We start from the raw sequence: 25961 nt of genomic DNA, 5'->3' as shown, positions 1-25961 counted from the left end.
GGCACAAATTGGAGCCACTTAATGACTCAGAAATGGTCAAGACTGTATATCTGGTATTGATACCCATAGGCTCTTCCTACTTTGCCTGAATTTAGGATTTCTCTGTCAACCTGAGCTAAACAAACCCACTTAAAGTATGTGGTTTGTTCAGTTTCATCTGTCTATGTGGTGATTCTCTGAGGGTCCTCTAGATAATGATTGCCAGGGTGGCTGCTTAAATCCACCTCCCCCCACCCCCCCACCCCCGCCCAATCCTCTCCAGACATGCATATTCAATGGGACATATTCATGTAACTGATTACAAAACAAAAAGGTGGTGCACTTTAAAATTCCATGTAAAAAGTATTGCTTGGCTAATGTGCTCCTGCCTATGTGCTTGCTACACAGTGCTACAAAGAATAGAGTCATGAGGAATTCAAGGCTGAAGATGTTTGGGATTTTTTTAGACAACACGGGTGCACCCTGCACCTTATACCCTGCTCTGCAGCCTGCGTAGTTTTGGGGCTTGACCTAAGGCAAAAACTACAAAGCGTTCTAATGAGCAGAATTATATAACAGGAATGTATGTGCATATTTGACATAGTTTCTTCTCTTGAATGGTGGCCCTCTGGCTGTGACCCATGCCCTCTCCAAGGGCTAAGGAGTCCAGAGAAGGAGTCTTTTGTTTCCAGCTGCCAGTTCTTCCTTATCCCCTAGGGCCCCAGGGACCTGCCCTGCTCTGCGTGGGCCCGCAGAAGCCCTGCAATTTCCACATGGGCGGGTGATTTCAGAACGATGGACAGAGCTGTTCGGCCAGCCTACAGGGAAGAGAGAAAAAGAGAAACAGATTTTATCCTGTCTGCCTCCTGCCCTAGAGAAGGGTGAGTTGGAAGTAGGCATGGGGCATCAAAGTCTATTCCAAGCATCCAGAGACCCTAGGAGAGGGGGAGATTGGAATGGCATGAGGATCATGAAAAATGGGTCGCCTTCCATGGAAACAGCAGTCACTTCTGGGAAATCTGTGCGATGGAAATAAGTGTCACATGGTTGGTTGGTTTTTCCCACATGGTTTTTAATACTTTTTTTTTTTTTAACTGGAAAACAGAGGAAAAAAATAACTCTTCCATTTTTCCATTACCCAGACCTTCATGAAAGTTAGCATTTTGGTGTATTTCCCTCTAGTTTTTTCTCTTGTGCAAATTTGTTGTTGGTTTTTAAAAAGAGGAGTGATAGTACATATCAGTTTTGAACCTGCTTTTATTTTTAACGTATCATGGCGTACTAGAAGATTTTTCCTTGTTCTTGCACAGTCATCATAACATATAATTTTTTCTTATTGGCTGTGTAATATTCCATAACTTACTGAACTCTTTCTCTTCTATTGGAGACTTAGGTTGTTTCCAGGTTTGCACCATCACAGATTTAGTGCAGAAAGCATTTCCCCCTTTCTAGTTATTTCCTAAGGACCAACTCTGAGAAGTGGGTCTACAGCATAGAAGGACATGCACATTTTTACACCTGATGCAGGATGCCACGGTGCTTTTTACATTACTGCTATTGTGCAGGGAGCTGCCAGGCCCACTGTCTAAAGAAGAGGTATTCAGAGGGGCTCTCAGCCAACAACACAGGCCATTCTCTATAAAGAGTGAGGGGGAGGGGCGCCTGGGTGGCTCAGTCGTTAAGCATCTACCTTTGGCTCAGGTCATGATCTCAGGGTCCTGGGATTGAGCCCCGCATTGGGCTCCCTGCTCAGAGGGGAGTCTGCTTCTCCCTCTCCCTCTGCTGTTCCCCCTGCCTATGTGCTCTCTCTCTCTCTCTCTCTCTCTGTTAAATAAATAAATAATAAAATCTTAAAAAAAAAAAAGTGAGGGGGAAGGCTGACTCAACACAGCAGACGCTGAGCTCTGTGGTCTCTTCACATCTCTTCACATCTCCTTCTGTGGTCTGGCAGCCGTGGTCTCTTCAGTCCCATTCTAGAATTCTGAAATCCCACAGCTTCAAAACTACTTCTTTGGTAACTCATTTGGAGGCAAAACCCGATGTGACCCTTCTGTAGCCCAGGGAGTGTGAATATTTTTATATTCTGCTTCATAACTATTCATGGATTTAATATGTTGGGGGGCACCCAAGACCCCGTTGGATTGTTCTCTGCCCTATTGTATATGAGTGGAATTACTTCCTGAAATGTGAGAATCCACGAAAGCAGGTGGGGGCTGTTCACGTGCAGCTTAGAGCTCTTCAGTCTCACAAGGATGGAGTCCAGCTGCCCTCGGGGCTCCACACACTTGTCAATCACTATAATGCACGGCACAGAGCCAGACATACCAGAAGAGAAACCGAGTGAGCTCAGGGGAGAGGATGGTGCTGTGTGTGTGTGTGTTGGGGTGCAGGGAGCAGAGGAAGGAAGTGGTGTTTCAGTAGGACCCCGAAGGATGTGCATGGGCTTCATCAAACATAAGAGTTTCTTTTCCTGAAAATGCCTCATGACTCTCTGTACCTTCCTTTCACCACCATTTTTACGTTGGTATCTGTGGAGCTGTTTGATAAATTAAGGTCTCCATGAGGTCAGACGCGAGATCTGGCCTGTGGCTGCCAGCCCAGCAAGAACATCCCAGCACCTGGCCCAGTGCCTGCCCTTTGGTCGGCACCCAGTGAGCATTGACAGAGGGAACGCTGGATGATAACAAAGAGGTATTCATTTCAAGCTGATGATGAACCTGAGCAAAGGCGCTGCTAAGGAGTACTCTCCTAGGTTGGAATCAAGCAAAGACCTTAAGCAGAGGAGTCTTCTAAAAGCAGCCTGCAGAGTTTCGATGGAAGAGAGAGGCTTGGGTTTTGGTAGGCCTGTCCCCCTGTACTCTGGTTTCCATTGCTGTGCTTTGTCAACCCTGAGGCTCTATGAGGTGGAGATGGTGTGATTACTATGATTATGGGAAAGAGCCATGGGCCAGTCCTAGGGGACACATGCATCTTTGAACAGGGCCATTGGGAGGTGACAGCCTGCATCTGTGGGCTTCTCACCTGCAGACCTGGGGAGGGTGTATCCCTCAAATGCCCTTGCCAGAGTCCTGGGAACAAGCCGACAGTGCATGGTTCCAGTGGGAACCCCACCTGGCCAGTCCCGGCTGGGAACACTGAAGACTGAAGAGATGGGAGGGGCTCAGGCAGCCAGCACACCTGTGTGGCGTGTGTGTGTGTATGTGTGTGTGTGCGTGTGTGTGTAGTAGTCGGGCTGTCTTTCAATATGACAAGAACCTACAATGTATCAGGCAAAAAGGAGCAAGGCATAGTCTCTGCCTTAGGAAGCTTTCAGTTTGATGGGTACTTTGGAGGCATTGCCGAAATAAGCCCTTCAAAGTGTGAGGCTCAGAGCCCAGAGAGCTGTCCCCACCACCTCCTCTTATTCATCTCTCGGGCAGCCCCCAAGAGGCTGGGTAACTGATTTCTCAAATTAACTTCCAGACCTGGAGAAAGTGCCTTACTGGCTGTTCTGGGGGTTCCACATTTATATCAACCTGTAAATATTGGTAGGATGAGATAAACCTAGTTCAATACAGAATTCTCACTCAGTTTTCCAAGGAAATTATCAAGTCATCCAAACCTGCATCTAAGTCTCCATAGGGAAGGTGCACATTGAAACGACAGGGTGGCCATGGTAAGGGCTGGACCCCACCCTCAGGGTAAAGCTGGAGTAACAGGGCTTGGTGCTCAGTAAGGCCTCCATCGGCAGTTCCCTGGTCCCTCTGAAATGTCTCATGCAAGTTACCTTTGGGAAATTGGGGTGTGAATCCTGAGTCAGCCCTCACCCAAGCAGGCAGCAGGTGAGTGGGCCATCAGTAGGGTCTAGAACCCTCTGTGGGCCTGCTGCTAGCACTTCCTGGGCACCCCGTACTCGCCGAGCATCCCCTAACCCTCTCACCTTCCATTACAATGGGCTTTGGCCACCATCTGGGTAGCTGTCCAGTTCCTCCCTCCCAGGATTGTGGCCCTGCCCTGGTCCTCAACCCTGGTCAGGCTCTCCCTGATCCAGCACTGATTGGGACAGTGGTCCAATCCTGCCTGGACTTCAGCACTCACCCGTGCCAGAGTTCCACAGCTATTGATGTATTGGGCCAGATGATCTGTAGTTCTTTATCGTTAGGATGTTTAGCAGCATCCCCGCCTCCCCTCCTCCCCCAATACAGCAAATAAAATGTCTCCAGACATTGTTGAATCTCCCCCAGAGGGCGGAATCACCCCTCAGTGAGAGCCATTTCTCCCTTTGGTGGCTATTCTTGTCTGACTTGCTCCCCTAATTCCAGACCTTCATCCTCCTAGTCCCTCCAGACACTGCCTACAAACGCCAAGGCCCCTACTCATTCTTGTGCTGGTCGCTTCTGATTAGCTCTCTCTGCTCACCTATTCATGACAATAACTGTTACCACCAACTGAGCATCTGCTCGATGTCAAATACGTGTTTCACAAATACTACCATATTTAGGTACGGTCTACGACTCTCCCCATTTACAGGGGCTAAGAGTGGTTAGATGACCTGCCTGAAGTCACAGTTACTAAACCCGGTTTCAAACTAATGAGTGTCTAAAGCCCATGCTTCTAGCAATCACTCGATTTGTCCAGCTTACAAGAGAGCCCTCACCGCGCTCTTCCTCCACCTCCAGGAAGCAGTCACTGACCTCTCTCTCAACCTGCGACAGATCTGGACAGAGGCGTCCAGGAGACCGCCTGAGTATCCCAGCTGACCAGGGATGTGCCCCCTGTCCCACAGGCCTGCCCTTTCAGGCTTCCCTGGGGCAGTAGTCCCTCCTAGGAGGACCCTGGGCCTGTTCCAGAAGGGGGGGGGCTGCCTCTTTCTGCCCCGGGACAATCCTGCAGCGAGTTCATGAACACAGATCCTTTGTCTGACTGTATAATGTTTGCAACAGGAGGCTCTTTTTTCCAGCAACCCACCACTGTTCCCACATGCATTTCCAGAGGGTCTGTGCTCTCTAGCTCAGAAATGGCTTTGGGCAGAGCTGGGGTTCACGGGCACTGAAGACTGCTGGACCAGGGTGTGTGCTGCCCGGGTGTGATGTGAGGGACCCAGCAGCTTGAATCAGTGATGGAACAATCTCGGGTGGTTCAGATATGGCCCGGTGAGAGGGTCTCCCCTTGGGCGGGGAGGGGACTCTTCCCCTCTCCAGGCCTTTTTCCCCTGCAAACTGTGGATGTTAAGAACGTACAGGGAAGTGTGTTTAAAGCGTTACGTTATAGTGCCACTGAAGTCAAACCTGGGCTTGCGTCCTTGCTCCGAGAACCAGCAGCTTGTGACCTGAGGACAGCTACATAAACTCTCTAGGTCTCTCTTTCCTTATCAGTAAAAATGGGGATGGAAGTGTCTTCATCACTAGATTATCGAGAGGATTAGTGAGCTAATGCATGGAAAGGGTCTGGCTCCTGAGAGTACCCTGAGGAGTTCGATGGAGCTAGCCTGCACCCGCTGTGTGATGGGGCTATGTTACATAACCATGAGGTGATTCTGTTTCCTTCTGAGCACACGGGTGGCATCCACAGAGACAACCTCATGAAGCTGTTATGGGGTTTTAATGACGAGGTCCGCAGTCTGTGCTTCATGCAGTGCCCCGCGCTGAGCAAGCACTGGGTCCGTGCTGGCCACCATCCTCACTGTCATCACCATCAACTGACAGAGACGCTTATTTAAGAAGCATGTGTCCAGGGGTGCCTGGGTGGCTCAGTCGATTAAGCGTCTGCCTTTGGCTCAGGTCATGATCCCAGGGTCACGTGGTCCCTGGAATTCTGCTGGCTGGCCAGGCGCTTTTCAGGAAGGGAAGTGGAACACCTACTTGTTAATTGCCTGGAAGTCTCACCTTGTCGGTCAGGGTGCTGTCGCAGGCGGGGTGTGCCAGGAGCAGGCGCACCATGTCGGCGTTGCCATGGTGACAGGCCAGCATGAGGGCCGAGGATCCCTCGTGGTCCTGCAGGTTCACATCTGCCTGGCAGCTCAGCAGCGCCTGGACCATGTCCTCCCGGTCGTGGCTGACTCCCAGCATCAGCGCGGTCTGGCCCCCCTGCCACACAGAGCACAGGGGTGTGGTGAGGATCCCCTCTCCAGCCCGGGGACACTTGGGCAAGACTTCGCCAGAAAATGACCGTTGATCTGAATCTCCTGCCGCTGGGATTGGACCCATCCTTCTCCACCCAGCAAACTTCTGCTTTTCCCAAACACTGATCAAATGCCACATCCTCTCTAAAGCCCTCTACGAACCCCTCCGGCACGGGATCGTAACATAGAACTTACCACTTGGTATTGCAACCCGTCAGTCTCTCTCTCTCGTGGACTGTGAAATTTCTGATGGCAGGCACTAAGTCTTTTTCATTTCATCTCTGTCCCCCCAGTGCCTGGCACTGAGTACATGCTGGTAAACGTGGAATGATGGAGTAAAGGAAGGGTTGAATGTTTCCCCACCATGGCTTCCTATGGCCTGCCCCAGCCTAACTTCCTCCAGGAAGCCTTCGTCTGCTCAGAACACCCCTGGTATTTTCAGTTCAGTGATACCCAGAACCCTCTCTGTCTTGATAAGATCTCTGCCTGCATGGTCCTGTGGTCATTTCTAATCCATAGTCACAGACAATTTTTTTTTAAGTTTTTTATTTATTTAAGTAATGTTGTCACCCCACTTGGGGCTCAAACTCACGAACCCGAGATCAAGAGTCTCATTCTCTTTGGACTGAGCCAACCAGGTGCCCCGCCATTGACCCTTTGTGACATCCCTGTAATCATTAGCGCACATGGCAATGGCTCAGAGTCAGAAAGTGAGCCCAAGCCCTGGATCTTCTGTTTCTTAGTGCGTGACCCTGGCCCCATCCCTCGTATTCCCTGAATCTTGGTTTTTTTTCTTTTCTTAAAAATTAATATGATAATGACCTGTCCCATGTACCTCACAGGGCTTTTGCGGGAATCAAGTGAAATAAAGGATGTAAATATAACAATGTGTGGTAGCGATTTTTCTTTTTTTCTTTTTTTTAAAGATTTTATTTATTTATTTGACAGAGAGAGAAACACAGCGAGAGAAGGAACACAAGCAGGAGGAGTGGGAGAGGGAGAAGCAGGCTCCCCGCTGAGCAGGGAGTGCAGTGCAGGGCTCGATCCCAGGACCCTGGGATCATGACCTGAGCAGAAGACAGATGCTTAACGACTGAGCCACCCAGGCACACCAGTAGTGATTTTTCTGATTACAAATTGGGCATTATTTCTCATAGATTTTCCTTTATAACCATGGTCCTCTTACACAACTTGATTATATTTTGCCCTCATGGTCCTCCTGGGTTCCAGGGAGGTCAGGCTTGTCTCTCTCACTGGACATCAGCCTTTTTTAAAGTTGTGAGAATGAGGCAACCTTTCTGTTTTCTGTCCTTTCAGATCCCCTGCAGTTCTGAGTGCCGTGTCTTACACATAAGAAGTGCTGAGGACATGTTTGCTGATGTGTTTGTTCACTGATTAAGGGCCAATCTGCAGTCACTGATGGATTATGCTTCCCTGCCCAGAATGCTGGGGCTTAGAAAAAAGAAAGGGGGTTTGCAATCAGGAAAATCCTGGCTGTGCTGCTTATTATCTGTGTGAATCTGGACAAATTAACCTCTCAATGACTTTTCCTGATCTGGTAAAATGGGAATGCTTAACAAAGTCACCTGCCTTATGGGGTTGTTGTGAGACCCGAGTGTTTAACAGGTGCTCTGCATATGTTAGCTATTATTGTTGTTCGGAGCATGGGAGGTAATGTATGACAAATGCTCAGTATGTGGGAATGTATTCTTTGGTGTCCTGGTTCTCCATTTCTCTAGAACCCAGACAGATCTGTCCAGAGAAGACTGTTTGCCTTTTGGGTTGCTTATATTCAGCCCTGAAGTAATGGTTCTTCCTTCCTTCCTCCCTCCCTTCCGATTTTATTTATTCATTTGAGAGAGAGAGCATAAGCAGGGCAGAGGCAGAGGGAGAAGCAGACTCTCTGCTGAACTGGGAACCCGACGTGGGACTCAATCCCAGGACCCTGGGATCATGACCTGAGCTGAAGGCAGACGCCTAACTGACTGAGCCACCCAGTTGCCCCGTAATGGTTCTTTCTTCACTGGACTAACCAGACCATGAGATTTCCATTGAAAGCCAGATGACATATGTAGATCGTCTTCTTGTCTGCCCCTCTGCCTGACTTCTCCTGTCTTCCTCACCTCCCTCTTTGTCCAATTCTATACAATTTAATTCACTGATACTTATAAACTGCTGCTATATGCCAGGCACTGTGCTGATCCTGGAGATACAAAAAGAAAGAAACAGCTTAGCCTAGGAGACTCCCAGTCTCCCAACTCACTCTTACTGACCTCATCCCTACTGCTCTCCTCTATGGAGAAGCCCTGGAGGGAGCTGGAAGGGAGCAGTAGCAGCTATGAATTCCCGCCCTCCTTTAACAACCTGGGATGAGCCCCTCACCCTCCTAAAGCATCACTTTCTCCTCTATAAAAAAATGGCCCAGTCCGTTAAGCATCCAACTCTTGATTTCTGCTCAGGTCATGATCTCAGGTTTGTGAGATCAAGCCCCACATCAGGCTCTGCACTGGGCGTGGAGCCTGCTTGAGAGTCCTTCCCTCTCCCTCTGCTGCACCCCACCCCCCTCTAAAAAGGGGGGGGCATTGATTTTTATTTTGGTGACCATCCCTTCTTGCAAGAGGACCAATTTAGAGGGGTGCCTGGGTGGCTCAGTCGGTTAAGGATCTGCCTTCAGCTCAAGTCATGATCCCAGGGTCCTGGGATCGAGCCCCGCATCTGGCTCCCTGCTCAGCGGGGAGCCTGCTTCTCCCTCTCCCTCTGCCTGCCACTCACCCTGCTTGTGCTCTCTCTCTCTCTCTCTGTCAAATAAATAAATAAAATCTTAAAATTTAAAAAAATAGAGGACCAATTTAGAAGAAAAATTAACATGTTTTTGGGAAACATTTAAAATGAAAACAGCTTTATTAAATCCAATGGTGTAGGAGCTCTAGGTGAAAATACTTTGAAAAACAGAAAGTGATCTACAAGTGTCTGTTTCTTGCCACCAGGAGGATTGCTATTAGATGGAGTGTGCAAAGTGACTCTATCTGGGTAGGCTACCATCTGCAGTCACTTTGTCGGGGGGTGGACAGGGGAGTTAAATATATTGTTGGGAGGCACTTTTTTATGGGTCTCAGTTTTTTCCATATCTTGTGAGTGAGTGAGGCATTTTCTGCCTTGTTGTTCTAGATGGTCTTTTTATTTTGTATTTTTGGGGTTTTTAAAAATTTATTTAAATTCAATTAATTAACATACAGTGTATTATTAGTTTCAGAGGTAGAGGTCAGTGATTCATAAGTCTTTTATAACACCCAGTACTCATTACATCACATGACCTCCTTAATGCCCATCACCCAGTTACCCCATCACCCCACCCCCTTCCCCTCCACAACCCTCAGTTTCTTTCCTATGATTAGGAGTCTCTTACGGTTTGTCTCCCTCTCTGTTTTCGTCTTGTTTTAGTTTCCCTCCCTTCCTCAATGTTCCTCTCTTTTATTTCTTAAATTCCACATATGAATGAAATCGTGATAATTTAGACAGTCTTTTTAAAGATGCTGGTACAGTGAACAGCCTTGGAAGAGAGAGATAGTATCTTCTCCAAAACAGAGGGCAGACATACTCACTATCCAGTATAAAAGATTCAGGTTCCCTACGCTCAAGGTTCCTCTCCAGTAATATAACCCACTCTATGCAAAGGGATCTGGCCATCCTCACACTGCCCTATGGGAATTGGGAATTGGGGCTCAGAGAACTGGTATAAATACCGATGCTCTGACTACTCTTCTTGCTGTGAATAATACATTGTCCTTTGTCTCTGGCACAGGAGTTTCACGTCTTCTACCAGCATCCATGACACTGTAGCATGCCAACTTGTTAACATTAAGGTAGAGTACAATCTCACACCCTTCACAGTTCTTGATAGTTAGGCTACCTCTCTGATCACTCTGGGGGGGTGGGCGGGGAAGGAGAGTTGCATGCACTCTGTTGTTCTCATATTGGTCAAAGATGGGTATGTGGTCTTTTGAAGAGTTCCCCTTGTTCTCTATGGAGCCTTGTCTAATGCAAAGCCCTACTGGCTAAGGACGAGACCCCTACTCTGTGCTGTCAAGTAGAGGGGTCCGAAAGCTGAACAGAGACATGCCAACCCTCTGAACTGTTTTCTAATTCATGATTGAGGTGGGTCACCTGCAGGGGCTTCCTATGCAACCAACTAGCAAATGCTTTCAGCCTTTTCATGCCTTCTCCTGCTTGTGCTAACTGTGGGATCACTTCGTTCAAGAATTCAGATCCAGATGGACTTTACCCAGTTGTGGACCAGGATATAGATGACAAGCTCACTGACCTCCATCCTAGCCTGTCTGGATCTCAGAAGCTTTTGAGGAGACCAAATGTATAGGCTTTGGACAGATGCCATTTGGAGGGCCCAGCCTTCTTGGGTTAAAAACTCTACATGGATCTCTGTGGAATTTCTGACCCCACTGGCAGAATAAAACTGAGAGGTACCCATATTTATTAAAGAGGGGATCATGTTCACACCTCCTACCTGAGTAGCTTGGATGTTCACGTTTCCTTCTCTTAAGAGTTTCCAGACGACAGCCATGTCTTCGTCGGTCTCTGCAGAAGCCAAGGGAGTGATCATCACGGCAGTGTAGCCAGCTCGGTTCGGATGGTCCACGTTGCAGACACCTGCAAGGGGAGCACTGGGCATCGGACTAGCTCACAAGGGAGCAGAAGTGAGTTTCTGCTTAGCCTGATCAACATCTGCCAACTGCCTGCTGGTTAAAAGGCCATGGTACAGAACAGTCCTTTCCCAGTGGTGGAGTCAGTGTTTACATTTGTAGCAGCCTTTAAAAGTGGCTAGTTTTCTTTACAAGTTTTCTGAGGCTACCCAGCAAGAAAGGTCCATGGTAGTAGGTCTAGAGATGGCCAAGGGGTACAATGATCATGATTATTTCCTAAAGCAGTGTTCTGGACACTGACGGTCACTGAAGCTTCATAAACTGCCCAAGTGAAGGTGAAATGAGACCAGGACGCGGGTCTGTCTGGCTCTAGAGCCCATCACTCACCCGGCCACACAGCACCCAGAGCTGTGCATTTTAGGTTTTACTCTATGTTGTGTGTAACTCTTAAGCTGACAGCTGAGTCTTCAGGTCTTTCCCAAAGGCCGAGTGATATGTTGGGCAGTGTACCAGGGGGCCTGAAAAATGCCACAGGATAAACATAGGAAGTCTTCCAGGAATAACCATTTCGTTTGAAAAATGGAGGGAGAAAAAAAGCCTCCATGCATTTTTATATTAATAATACATTTCACAGTAGAGTGAAAAATAGCATATTTTTAAGATGAAGTATTAGTTGAGAACTCAGAAGAAATGTCTGCTTTGTAACCCTGGGGATATGCATTCATATCCCTCTGCACCAAAGGCGACATAGGAGATCATCAGCCTGTTATCTGTTGTATAAACGATCCAACCCCATAAGGGCGGTACCATGAGGTAAACAAAATCTTCCCCATACTGTTGCTTATCTGAAAAACCTATGTATCTCTTTTGGACAATAAAAAACTATCTCAGTAGATCAAGTCATTTAGCCTTTCTTAGCGTTTCCTCTGTAAAATGGGGAGAATAATAGAACCTATAGGGTTACTGTGATAATAGAACCTGTGGGGTTACTGTAAAATTTAATGAGTTAATATATTGAAAGCACTTAGAACTGCACCTAGCACATAACAAACACTCAATAAGCATTAACTGTTTCACTATTATTGTCCAGAATAGTATTCTTGTTTTTATAGCCTTGCTACTTGCTCATGAAGACTTAGGTATTCATTGTAACAAATCTGTTTTTTTATGAAAAAATGTCTGGGCTACTTATGAGTTCTGTTCTTGGGTAAAAAACCAATATTGGTTTGACAGTTCCCCCACCCCATCTCAAACAATTTTTCAGAAATGTGCCATTGTGATGTCAGGATGCCATTAGATACAAAAAAATCATTCTGACCACTGTCATGACCAGCTGGGCTATGAAAGCTAAATATAACCCTATGCATTGCCTCACAGCTCTGCCCTGAGAAAGATGGGAATATCTGCATTGCCTTGTTATTCTCATGACTATTTGATGTTTGCTTTTAAGAGGCGTAAACAGTCCTCAGGTTACAGTTCTCTTTAGTCTCTTCAGAAACATGACTTATAACTCAGTAGAGTAAGGACTGACTCCTCCCCAGGGGCTCAGAAAAGGGGCTGAGGACCCAGGACTTTCACAGCAGATGCTTCTGAGCAGCCACCAGGGAGTGAGCCAACCGTCCCTGGAGGCGAGGGGAAAGGCTCTTGACTGAGCATGCTCCAGTTCCGCAAGCTTTCTCCTCTGTAGTGGCGTTCTGGCAAAATAAAGGTGCATCACCAAGGACTAAGGTGGTGGAGGTGCACCTGTTGGCTCCATACTCAGTCATGTAGAGTCACTTCTGTGTAGCCCCTTATAGTCTGTAATGTGCTTTCTGGATGCCTCACAACTGCGTGCCTAGGTTTCAGAGTGTGACCAATATGCCCTCCTCAACAGGCCTTCTACAGTGAAGGAAAGTAATGGTACCTTCAGCCCATTCTCTAGCTCCCCTTTATACTTTATGCTTATGGCTATTTTAGCTGTATCAGTACGATAAACAGAAAGCTTCCAGATCACTTTAGGGTTGAGGAGAACCGAATGTATTCTCAGCCGACACCAGCAGAAATGTATAACAACCAAAGCTTAGGTTGTCTGTTCTCTGGCCTGGCCTGGCCCACCAGGAGGACTTCTAACCAGCTTCAAGTCCAAGCTGCTTCAAGATGAGGCTGTGCATGCCCAGAACACAGAGGTATGTTCCATTTAATTATGTGCCTTTCTCAACTGAGCTACCCCTTTTATGGTGTCCATGAATCCATGAAGAACTGAAATCTAGTACAATTGGCTCAATGTTAGAGTTGTGACTTTATCTTCCTCTGATGGTGTGGAAAGCAGAAAGAATTTTAGGCTGTCATTAGGTACATCACCTTTCCATTCAGGTAAAAAGCCCTCAATGCTGCTTAACAGAATTTTGGAGAACTGGAATGATGAGAAGGAGCCAGGACTGAGAAGGGCTTCAGGGAGAAGGATTCAGATAGAAAGAGAATGCAGCAGTCCTACGGAGGGAATGAACTTGGTGAGTTGGAGGCCATTTAACTGGAGTGGATGGAAGGAGGATGCATGGTGATGACTGAGGTAGCAAATGCAGGTGGGAGCCAGGCCATCCGGGATTCCTGAAGGCCAGGCTGAGGAAGCTGCCTTTCATTCTTAGAGCAATGGAAAGCTGTGGGAGGCATTTAAGCAAGGGTGGGTAAGATCCAAGTTGGGGGAAAGCTGTTGGATCTGGAATTCAGACTTCCTGATGCTCATTTAAACTCCTCCTCCGGCCTCCTAAGTAAGGGTTACAGATCTAGCATGTGCTCCAATTCCTGGATGCCAGGAATGAGAAGAACAAACCAATGGTATCACCTTTCAACCCCAGCAACACATTGAGTCATTGCGTGCTCTCAGGATCACACAAAAGTCTGTTGACTTTTCTGAGCATCACTTTCATCATCTACAAAACAGGGATAATCATCTCTATTAACAGGAGTTTTGAGGATTAAACAAGATCTCATATGCCAAGTGCTCAGCAGAGGGCCTAATCCATAGAGATCATTTGGGGTTTTATATCTCTTATTGGTACCCTCCTAGATATCCCTCAGACAACCTTCCTAGACTCACAGATGCCATTAGGTCTGGACACGCCTTCAGCCAGCCCCATCACCCATCTGTCCACACTGTCACTCCTAGGCTGCATGATGTTGTCCCACACAGCAACATGAGGATAATGACACCTCCATCACAAGGGTGTTGTGAAGAATAAGTGCCATAATAAAGGCATGGTGGTCTAGTCCAGTTCTAGAATACAGCAGCTCAGGACAGTGAAGAATCTCATGCTGGAAGGAAGTGGGTACCAAAATGGCCCTTCAAGGAGGGACCCAGACTGAGCAGACGCAACCATTTCTGACCTGTCTCCAGCAGCAGCTTCACCACAGAGAAGTTGGAGTGGGACACGCTATAGTGAAGGGCCGTGTTCCCATTGCCATCAGCCAAGTTCACCAGCAGCTGCAGGAACTGTGGGGAGTGGGGCCGGACCCCTCGGAGGTAGGCAGCCACCACAGCAGGGCTCGACGACTTCCGGCTGGAGACGCGGAACCACTCTTGACGGAGGGTGTTCAAGCTCTGCCTCTGAAATACCAACAGATTCCAAATCCAGGAGGTCACCTGGCCTGGGGGGCTCCAGCTGGGCTGTTAGCTTCCACTGGGAGAAGTCAGCTTTGGATGCGTCCACCTCTGTCCCTCAGCTCCCTCTAACTCCACGTGACCTACTCCTGGAGGGGTCAGAGCTGGGGCAGGGGGTGGGTTGGAACCTGTGCAAACAGCCCCCCACATGAGGTAGAAAGAGGTCTGGGAGAGCAAACAATACCAGTGACAAAGCGTTTTTCCAGGTGACACTTTGAATCTACTGTGCGTTTCTATCACGCCCCTGCGTGTACGGCATAACCAAGGCCCTGTCTTTCACACACATACAGCCAGCCTGTATTGACCTTAGCCCGGACCCTACCAGGATTTTGTGTGTTCTTAATAGACATAGCTAGCAAGTCACAACATTTTACTAATGGGGAAGACGCACGCTGAAGGCGAAGATAAACAACATGCCCAAGTGATGCTAGAAATAAAACCCAAACAGCTGTGCTTGAATTATTTTTGGCTTTTAAGCTTTGCTAGAACCTTCAGAGAAAACGGTTTAACAACCCTGGCAGGACCCCACTATCTGCAGTATGTAGCTCCTTTGGAACCATGAATGAGGAGACTTCCAGAGCGAATGACATCAACTCTGTGTGTTACTCATGTGTTACATGTTTAAAATAGAACCTGTTTAAGTTATTTATCTGAAGCGGAGGAGAAAGCGTGGGGATGTGATTTCACACTCATTCTGGAAAGGAACTGGATTTGGAGTCACTAAACCCATGTGGCCAGGCTTAAGTCCCAGCTCAGCTGTGTGACCTTCGAAGTCATATAGTCTTTTTGAACCTTACCTGTCCCATCTACAAAATGGGGATGAAACAGGGCTGGGTCCCTAACCTCCCATGGCTCTATAGAGTGAGGCCCTTGTACAACCTGCTTTGTCTCTAAGGTGGGGTGGGGGAAGGGGTACTTTGATCCTAATATGGGTGTGGTGTCAGGTTTGCACATCCTCTATTGCTTTTCTTTTCTTTTTAATTTTAATTTTATTTTTAAGTAAACTCTATGCCCAACTTGGGGCTTGAACTCACGACCTCGAGATCGAGTTGCATGCTCTACCAACTGAGCCAGCCAGACTTCCCTCCCCTATCACTTTTCTAGGCAGAAACAGTGGAATCTTTTGTGGCTGAAACACTTTATATATCAGAATATCTCCCTTTCCTGTGGAATCTTCCGGAGAATCTGGAGAAAGATCCTAATATTAAGGAACATAAAGCTTAATTCTGTAATTCATTTAAGATTAAGTAACAGGAGTTTCGATCAACATTCACATCACATACTGGTTGTTTTTGTTTTTGTTTTGCGAAATCAGCTAAGATAAAATAATCAAAATGGGTTGGGCTGAATTAATCGTTTTTTTATCCCTAAGGCCCTTCTGCAAAGGAAAACAAAATGGGCTTTAAAAATACTTATAGGCTCTTACACATCGGGGCCTACCAGTTGGCTCTCCTGACTTGGGAATATGTGTCTGCGCCAGGATCTCTTGAATAAAAGTAAAACCTAATGGCTACATGTTTAATTCCTTGTGGGCCATGAAGGTGTTAAAGGAGCAAGCAGATGTATTTTTTTTGCTTTTGGTCTCTTGACCCAGAGGTTCGTGTCGAAAAACAGAGTAAAGGGACGCCTGGGTGGCTCAGTCGGCTAAGCGTCTGCCTTTGGCTCGGGTCATGATCCCAGGGTCCTGGGATCGAGTCTCGCATCGGGCTCCTTGCTCAGCGGGGAGCCTGTTTCTCCCTCTGCCTATCGCTCCCCCTGCTTGTGTTCTCTCTCTCTCTCTGACAAATAAATGAATAAAATCTTAAAAAAAAAAAAAAAAACAACACAGTAAAGACTACAGAATTAAATACCAGGGCTTGAGGGTAATGAAGACATGCTGCCCACCACCCACCTTCATTTTATTAATGAGGAAACAAGCTCTGAGTGGTGAAATGACTTGCTCAATATCTCACCAGCAGCTGTCCTGGGACTAGAACCCCTGGTTCCCATTCCACCTACTCTTCACTCTGCCCATAGTTCTCTCCAGTTGTGAGGTGATTTTGAGCCCAAGCCACACAAGGTTTGGTTTGGTTTTGAAGCCACATATAGTTTTATGCTGGACTTTCAGGTGCAATGCCTGATAATGCTCCGTAGTGCCTCTGAGCGCCAGGCTGCTCCCTGATGCATATGCATCAGGTCCTGTGTCCCAGCATAATTATCATCACCCCAGCAGCAGAGTTTGGGCAAAGGAGGGCACCCAGAGGAAAGGAATTCCATGCACATCCACACCGCTGCCTCAGGCAAGGGACCAAAGTCACCCAGTTGGAACTAACAGCTTAAACAGTAGGGACATCCTTCCATGACAGTGAAAAATCACAGTACCAAGAGTTGGTTGGTGGTGGCCCCAGTTTCTGGCAGATGTTGGCTCAATGCCCGGCATGCACTGAGGAATTCTTCTGAGGGTTTATATCTAAAGAAAAAAATACATATATCTATATCAGTTTTCATATTAATATAACAGAAAGTAATCCCCCAGCTTGACTTTCGATTCTCAGCAGCTGAAGCACCCACACTGGGCCACTTCCCAGGCAAGGGGCATTCCGCTGAATGCAGCCTCCTGACAATGAGGCTTGGCCTCTGAACTCTGCTGAAGAGTGAGTCAAGCACATTGCCCTTTTTATCCTGCTGTTTTCAGGAGGCGGGAGCAGATCACCAAAGCATTCTGGGGGCCATGGGACTAACTGCAATTCCTGACATGCTGGGAAAAGGGAAGGCGGTCTTCCTGACTTTGGATAAAACATTTCCTGCCTAAGTGACTTGAAAAATCCAGAGAACCCAATCCCTACCAGCAATTTTTTTCAGGTTATTCTTCCATGAAGAATACCATCAAGCTAATAGAGTCAATACAATGAAACTCAGTTAAGCTGGGGTGCTCTAGGTGCTGAGCACTCTTCCTGTGTTAGTGTAAAAGCAGACACACCATCCCGGGGTGGGACTTGATGGCACTGGTCACCAGGAAGCTCTGCCCTCAGCATGTCTCTATAGTGCTGCCATGTTGAGCAGCCCTGTGGACCTGCTTACCAGTGAGCCCCCATTCACTGCTCGTCACTCCCCCCCGGCTGAGGGGGACAATGTTGGTAATGGGACTTACTATCCTTATTTCTACTACTTCTTTTTCTTTTTCTTTTAAGCAGCCTCAACACCCAGCGTGGAGCCCAATGTGGCACTTAAACTCATGACCCTGAGATCAGACCTGATCTGAGGTCAGGAGTCAGACACTTAACTGACTGAGCCCCCCAGGCGCCCCTCTACTATTTCTTGAGAGCCTGCTCTGTGGCAGGCACGGTGCTAGGCATTTCACATACTTTTTCTCATCCAGTCCCCAGATCAAACCTATCAGGTGGCTGTTACCCACATACTACAGATGAGGAATCTGAGGCAAGTACAATTAGGCGCCTGTGTAAAGGAACATGATGGCAGACATGGGATTTGAACCCAAGTGTGTCCAGCCTCAAAGACAGGGCTGCTTTTCATCACGTGACATGACCTCACACCTCTTTAAAAGTTGGGGTTATGTCAACATGGCCAACAGGAAAAGACAATTATCATATGAGCTCACTGATATGAGGAGTTTGAGAAACAAGACAGAGGATCATAGGGGAAGGGAGGGAACAATATGAAACCAGAGAGGGAGACAAACCATAAGAGACTCTTAATCTCAGGAAACAAAGTGAGGGTTGCTGGAGTGGAGGGGGATGGGAGGGATGGGGTGGCTGGGTGCTGGACTTTGGGGAGGGTATGTGCTATGGTGAGCGCTGTGAACTGTGTAAGACTGATGACTCACAGACCTGTACCCCTGAAACAAATAATACATTATATGTTAATAAAAATAAAAAAATATATTAAAAAAACATGGCCAACAGGATAGGCAGAAAAGCATGTGGGTGAGAATCAGACAAGACCTGGTCAGAAGCCCCGCTCGGCTGTGTCCCTTAACTTCTCTAAGCCTCTTTTCCACATCTGTAAAGTGGGGATTATAATAATTTCTACTTTGCAGGATAATTAAAAGGATTATAGTACATGTAAAGTCCTTCACATTCCCAGGCCTGGGACGATATTAGCTTTACATGTAGAGCTCTGTGTGTGACCGTATATCCCACGAGGCGGGAGTCACGTCTGTGGCTGGCATAGATCAGAAACTCCGGAAATACTGGTGAATGGATAGAAAGATGAATGAACAAATGAACAAATAGAATAGAATAAAAGGATGAAGTAGTGCCCTTGCTCTTTCCCAGAGGTCAGGTGCCCCATCTGTACCCATCTGACTCACCTCTCAGCCTTGGGATGGGGGACTTCTTCCCCAGGCCCACTTTCCCGGCCTGTGGTGCTGGTGCCCTCGGGGATGCTCAGCCCAGCCTGGCAGGCAGGGTGGGCCTCCTTGCCCCGCCTATGTTCTGGGCCATCACATTTCTTCTCTGCCTCACTGTCTGACACATCTTCCGGGGAGCTGTCCTCACCGCTGGTCTCCTCACTTGAGGTGGTCTCGTAGCTGGAGAAGGAGACAAAGGTCACTCATTCTGTGTTTCCTGCCTGAAGTCCGGGTCAACACAAATAAGAACCAGGTGGGCTTCAGAGGGCTTCAGATAATAATCCCCAGCTTGCTAACCACATCCTCCATTCTCTGTATCCGCACGCCTGGGTGAGGGGACTCCCAGGAACCTTATGTCAGAGAAAGATGTGGTCAAGAGCTGTGGCCTGACACCGGATGCCATTTGGGGAGAAAAGATAATTAAGCTGTTTGCAGGGAACACGCAAATAGCCCATGCCCTAATTGGCCTATGCATTCGGATGATCCAGATAAGCCGTCCAAGATTCTCACAAAAGCATTTGCTTCTGGAGTCCTAACGTGTTGTCTAGAGAGGGGCCCAGATGTAGGCAAACATCCCCCCACTCCCACCCTGAATTCTTGGAGTTGACGGACAGATCTTCACGTCTCTGGGTGATTGTGAAGCTTCCTTTTCTCCCCCCCCCCGTTCCAGCCAGGCTTACACCTGACATGGGAGGACCCGTCTGTGTCTCTTCCCAGCAGTGTTCCATAGGAAACACGAACAGTCAGGGTGTCTGAACCCAGCATCTGCGTGTCCTGGCTGCGGCCTATTCAGCTACTGCTTGCAACAGCAAAAGCAAGGGCATGGCCCCCTTGCCTCGTGGCCCACCCTCCCCAGCAGTGATCCTTAGGTTCAATTTTGTGCGACTCCATTGAGGTGGCAGACCACAGACCGTGGAGGGAAGTCCCGGCAGATTTATGGATCCTTCTGCTGATGGTCAACAGGAGACCCCCGATAGAGGATCCTGCAGTTAAGATGAAGATTTCAGGCTCTGGGGCCATTGAACACTGCCACAGAGACCAGGGGAGACCAGTGGCCACAGCTTCCATTGAACCCCCTTAGGCCCTTTCTCTGGATGCTGGCCCCTATGTAAGGCCCCCATGCTCACTGGATTTGCAGAGCCAGGCTGCTCCTTGGCATGCTCACATTCTGTCTTGTTTAAACCACAGATATTTCTTCCTCTGTCGTGCTTGGAACAACCTTTTGCTTTTGTGACTAAGAGAAGGGGGGACATATTATGTTTACCAGGCAGTTCTTCTCTTACAGTTGCTTCTATAAAAACTTCACCTGGAAGTCCATTCATTCATTCAACAGAAATTTATTGAGCACGTACTGCGTGCCATACTCTGTTCTAAATGCTATACCAAAGTCCCTGTCCTAACTGAGCTTCTATTTCTAGTAGAGAAAAACAGAAAACAAACATGTAAACAAGATAATTAGATAGTGATAAGAACAATGAATAAAATAATAAAGGACCATGGACTAGAGTAATGGGAGGAGGGCCTACGTTAATTAGAGCAGAAGTTTTTCACCTTGGCTGCACATTATAACCACTTGAGGGTGTGTACATTCCCAGCATCTGCACAGCACCCCAGCCTAATGAAGCCAGAGTTTTTGGGGGTGGGGGGGAACTCAGGCATTGGTATGTTTAAAGCTCCCTCAGGGTTTCCAAGGTGTGGCCAAGGTTGAGAACCATTGCACTAAAGTGACAAATACTGAAGAATATCTGGGACAGGCACTTTAAGGGCGGTGGGGAGACAGAAGGAAGGACAGATAGCAAATGCAAGGGCCCCACGATGGGCCCCACTTGGCACATTTTAGGGAAGACAGGCGGGAGGCGATGGTAGACAATGGGGCCAGCAATAGCTATGGATGGACTTCCAGGTTTGGGCACGGGGCGGGCACTGCCGGGGGCAGGGGAGAGATAGGACCTGCTTCTCCTGGGGTCACAGAGTCTGACGTTAGTGGGAATGGCAACAGCGACTCTCCTGTGACATCCCATGTCATTATTTCTGACATTTTCCTCACAGAGCCTGCAACAGTGACGTCACCCTTGTTTAAATCTGGTGTCTTCCTTCTGGTCTGACCCAAACTAGCGGGGATTCCGACCTCCGGGGCCCACCACTGGCTGGGTCTGGTGCCCCTCCTTTGGGCCCACGCTCCCTTCTTTACTAGAATTCATCTCAGCAGATCGGTGTCTTATCTCTGCCCTGTCCAAACCATGAGCTAAAGGCAGGGACCAAGGATTTATTTGACTTTTTTATCCCTGACACCTAACACATTTGTCGGCATTTAATAAATGTTTGTTGAATGATTTAGAAAATATTATAAATCCAGTGATTTACTCTCTAGAATATATGAGGTTTGGTTCATGTTCTGAGTCAATAGACCTTGGTTGTTTTTCTTCATCCTAAAAAATGCCAGTTTGGTTTGCAGGAAGTTAGTAAAAGGAAGAAAAAAAAATTAAATGGATGAAATTTGAAGTTCAACAAATTAAGAGTTTGTCCTGCTTTCACTGTTATGGTTCAGATTAAATGTCTTCTGTAAAGGGCCCATGTGCTCCCCAAACTCCCAGAAGCCACCTGGAACCCTGTCCCCAGGGACGCCAAAGCTGAGACATTAAAAGCACAGGATCCAACAGACCACCACAGCTGGCAAGGAGCCAAACACATGCAAACCCAACATGGAGTTTTCAAGGGCCGTTAATTCCCTTGAAGAAAAATGGAAACCAGATGCTTCCCCCTAGGAAAAGAGAGTGCTAAGGACAACAGCGGGATAGGTAGTGTGGAGGGGGGCAGTCTGGGCTTCACGAGCGATGCTTACCCACCGTTAACCCCAACAAACTGAAGGTTCTTTTTGGTCCCATTACCTCCTGCACGGAAGCCATAGTCTTTCTTTTTCATTATGGATTTAAGGCTGGTCGACGGGGAGATCTCTAGGTAGACACAACATCACAGGTTAGAATGATCTTGGGGATGTCCCAGAATGCAGCAAAACCGGGACTCTTGCTTTGAGGGGAGACAGGCTGAAGGCATGGGAGGAGGTAGAAAGGGACAGAGATCTAGATCACGTAAATCAGATATTGTGAAGGTCTTTGAGGAGGCCCGGCCTTCTAGTCAACACCAGCCCAACTGTCCCTGTTCACAGGCCCCTGTGTGTGGATGACAGTGAGCTCCTGGAGCACTCTTAACTGTCCCTGTTCCCAGGCCCCTGTGTGTGGATGACAGAGGAGCTCCTGGAGCACTCTTAACTGTCCCTGTTCACAGGCCCCTGTGTGTGGATGACAGAGGAGCTCCTGGAGCACTCTTCCAGAAGAGCCGTGTGGTGTGCGTGCCGTCACTGTCCCTGTCTTAGCCGACTTGCTCGGTGAACGGCGGGGCAGGCGCACAACCCCATACACACGACTCCTGCTCCCGCGCCCACCTCGGCCCGAGGGCACCTCCGCGGTCTTTCCTGGCTTACGTGCCACTTGACACCTGGGATGTGGGGTAGGCGTGGCAGACGCGTGAGCAAGAGCACATCTTTTTTGCTGTGCTCAAAGGTATCGGAGGCATTTTCCAATGGGCAAGACTGGAATTAGCACCGAAATAATGAAAAAAGCAGCCCATTCGTGATCTGCAGCAGGACGCAGACTTGCACACTGCTCGTTGAGCAAAGCAAAGTATGGTTCCACTTTACTCAACAGAAAGGAGTGTGTAACTTGTTACAAGAGAAGTGCTGCTCAGCCCAAGGGTCGACTTCCACATGTAGCATTCAGTCTCCCTCCTACACACACACACGCACACGCACATGCACACACAGAAAATATTCAGTGAAATATTTCAGATCTCGATACAGTGCTCCTTCAAAACCAGGCTAGAGCGAACCCCTAAATGCAAGAAGCAGAGAGGACCACAGGAAGGCAAGAGCCCAGGAAACAATGAAGGGAGGCTGAGGATTAGAGCACACACAGCCAGGGCCCTTCTTGCCCTAGACATTGCCGTCGTGCGACGCAGGTGAGAAACGGGCGCCGCCCGGGTGGACACGGCGCTGCACACTCGGCAAGTGAGTGGGGGCTGGATTTCAGCCCCCGTGTGCCTTCCTGGCTGGCATCTTTGTGCCCTGTGCTATCTGTGCCAGCTGTATGTGGTGGCCCTGCAGTCAGTCCCAGCCTTAGAGCCAGGACAAGAGTAGGGGCACAGGGCCTCCACTGTTACATAGATGGGCGTTTCTTCCACTGGGTTCCTGGAGGTGCTTGAACCTTTTGAAAAATATACACATGCAATTCAAACCCTTATTCCCTTTGACTCGTCAGGTAAAGGAGAAATGGCTCCCTGCCTTGGGCACCAGTATTTACCCATGGGCGGGGAGGCAGAGGGGGCCGGGGGCTCCCTCTGGGGTGGAGCGTGGGCCGAGTAGGCAGACAGCAGCAGGTTGAGGGAGCTCAGCAGCTGGCTCTGGATGCTGCTGAGCTTGGAGGCAGGCTGCTTGATGGCGCTGGCCAGCTCCGGGTACCCGTGCTCCAGGCAGCTCCACTGCTCCTGCAGGAGTTCCTGGATCTTCTTAACGTATTGGCCGATAGTGGCATCTGTGGGCGAGCTTGGTGGCCTCCCCGGGTGCTCCTTCCCCGGCAGCTCTGAGCTGGTCTCCTCTCGCCCTGCTGCTGCTGGGGGCGTCTTTCTGTCGCTGCTCCATGAAGAGTGCCCTGCTCCCCCGCCCAGACCCTCGGCTCCCACCTGAGGGCTTCCCTCCTGCTCAGGGCCTGCTTCTTCGATCCTCAGCTCAGTGGAGAGGCAGCTAGGTAAAGAGGGGGCGAGGACCACCTCGGGTCCTTGTGGCAGTGACAGCTGTGGTGGTGGCACGAATTCTGCTGGGCTCCGATCCCCCCGTTTGTGGCTGGCCTGCCCCCCTAAGAGGCCATTCTCCTGTCCTCTGGCCCTCCAGCTTTCAGATCCTGTGCTGCCCACAAGGTTGACCTCAATGCCCTTGTCACAGGACTCCCTGGGCAAGAGTCCACGGAGGGGGTCAGTGTTGACCATGACGTCAGCGTGGCCCCGAATGTCTCTGGTGTTCTCGTGGCTAAGCTTTTCTGCCAGTCGAGCTACAGTGTGTTCTAGCTCTTGAATCCTCTGCCCTCTGGCCTTGATTTCCTCCTCCTGCTGCTGGAGGGCAGCTCTGACCTGGGCCAGTTCCTCGGTTCTTCCAGACAGCTCACCCTCGAGGGCAGAGAGCCGTTGCTTCAGGCTGGAGATGATTTGGGGATCCACCGCGGGGAGGCCCAGGCTTTCCTCCGTGACCCGGATGCCAATGCTCCTCACATCTATCTCCACAGGTGGTGGGGGTGGGATCTCGCTGATGTTGAGCTCGATTTCTTCTAGGGGGAACTCCTTCTCAGGAATGGGTGATGGCAGCGGTGGGGGGCTGGGTGTTGGGGAGCCAGGGGTGACCACCACCTCTGCTTCTCTGGTTTTGTGTTCGTCTTCTTCATCCTCCAGAACAACAAGTGCATCCTGGGATAAGACGGGAGGACTTGGGAGAGAGAGGGGATTTGGAGCCTCCTCTTCATCTTCGTCCTCGGGAGGCTCAGTGCCCTCCTGGACCAGCTCTGGAATCCCTGGCACCACGTCCCCAAACTCTCTGACTTTGGGTTGCGTTGTCGCTCGTGGGGTGGAGTTCTGAAAACCTGCAAATCCGTCTGCAGGGCCAAAGGCGCCATCACAGACACTGCCTTCACCCTGAAGTGGAGGGAGGGCTGGAGGTGTGGGGGGACCTGAGTTTAGGCTTGAGTCCTCTGAGGCCCTGTTTTGTAGCAGTGTGGCTGGCATGCTGGACGCTCTCAAGAGCTGGGGCCGTCCACTCCCGGGGGCTGGCTCCGCCTCCCTGGGCGCAACAGCCTCCAAATGTCTGGCTGTCTCTGCCAGTAGGGCCTTCCTGTGGTAGCTCACCTCACTCCCGCTGGTGGAGGCTTGCGGGTGTTCACCAGGGGGCAGCGACTGGGCTCGCTCCTCTGTCCCCAGCGACACCTTCTTCGGCACCACTGGGGACCAGTTTTGGTGGGGAAGAGCAGCATGGGGGCGAGCCCTGCTGTCGGGAAGGCTGAAGTTTCGAGGCAAGGTGCTGAACTTGGCCTGCTTGGCCCTTCTGTGGATAGGAATCCTTCTGATGGTGTTTCCCTTCTCAATGTCATCCACGTACTTGAGGAAGTCCAGGTCCAGATGAAAGCCATACGGGGTCTCCACAGAGTAGGGGTGGCTCTTTGGAGGGCCTTTCTCTTCATCCCCCTGAGAGGAGGACTGGTCTTTGGCTGGGAGACATGTAAAAAGGAAGCACAATGTTAATAAGAATTATGGGTGGTGAGGCCTAATATGTGTGATTTAGACTTAATGCTCTCACGTGAAACTTCTCCTAAATGTCCCTGTCTCTAAATTAAGCTGAGATGCTCACAGTCTTCTGGCCATGCTGAGAATCCAGGTAATTAAATCAGTGTGTACTTAGCCAATGTCTGCAAGGAAATAGGTAGAGGAAATAGTTTCCAATTTGCAGTATGCATCTCAGTTATTGCTGTGGAATCTGCTGGCAGGCCAGCAAAATAAAATAGTCTCATACTGTTTTTCTGGGTTTGAGTCATGTAATGGCTGAACTGAAGTGGCCAGGAATCTGCCAGATCAGGGTACTAATTGGCAATTATGAATATTGAGGGTTTTGAAGGATAAGGTACACAATTGCCTCGACATTATGACAGAACCTCGCATTACTCAAATGGATACTAGGAAATCTTGCTGAAGCCAGAGATATCAAGGAGTTATGCCTTCTACATTATGTAAGCGTCCTCATCTGGGTGAGCCTTCAGGCACATGAAGATCAGAGAGAACTGGCGTGTGTAATCATGCACAGCCCATGCTCTTTTGCACCTGAAAACTGCTTAGTGCTTAACAAACATGAACCTCACTTTCAAAAACTCATGTAAAGGGGCGCCTGGGTGGCTCAGTTGTTAAGTGTCTGCCTTCAGCTCAGGTCATGATCCCAGGGTCCTGGGATTGAGCCCCATGTCGGGCTCCCTGCTCAGTGGGAAGCCTGCTTCGCCCTCTCCCGCTCCCCCTGCTTGTGTTCCCTCTCTCACTATATCTCTCTCTATCAAATAAATAAATACAAATATTTAAAAAACAAAAACTCATGTCAAGTGAGGAAATACCACATTCTTCACAGACTGGATAAAAGGTGGTAAGGGACAAGGGCCATGT

General features: G+C 48.9%; 1 protein-coding gene across 4 annotated transcripts in view; it reads right to left on the bottom strand.

Annotated features, from left to right (window-relative positions):
* Positions 1-247: 247 nt before the first annotated feature.
* KANK4 (KN motif and ankyrin repeat domains 4) overlaps positions 248-25961 on the bottom strand; it is a 65043-nt gene continuing 39329 nt past the window's right edge. For all 4 annotated transcript variants that reach the window (XM_036091348.2, XM_078073042.1, XM_036091349.2 and 1 more), the window contains exons 3-10: positions 23078-25024; positions 21565-21676; positions 18684-18902; positions 16736-16823; positions 14101-14320; positions 10602-10744; positions 5844-6044; positions 248-797 (exon numbers count right to left, since the gene is read on the bottom strand). In XM_036091348.2, coding sequence (XP_035947241.2) covers positions 693-797; positions 5844-6044; positions 10602-10744; positions 14101-14320; positions 16736-16823; positions 18684-18902; positions 21565-21676; positions 23078-25024 — 3035 coding nt within the window. In that variant the 3' untranslated portion in view covers positions 248-692. The remainder of the gene's footprint in view (positions 798-5843; positions 6045-10601; positions 10745-14100; positions 14321-16735; positions 16824-18683; positions 18903-21564; positions 21677-23077; positions 25025-25961) is intronic.

Source organism: Halichoerus grypus, chromosome 5 (assembly GCF_964656455.1).
Source record: "Halichoerus grypus chromosome 5, mHalGry1.hap1.1, whole genome shotgun sequence".
Taxonomy (NCBI): Eukaryota; Metazoa; Chordata; class Mammalia; order Carnivora; family Phocidae; genus Halichoerus; species Halichoerus grypus.
Note: the sequence above shows the minus strand (reverse complement) of the source record. Positions and strands in the feature narration are given on the sequence as shown.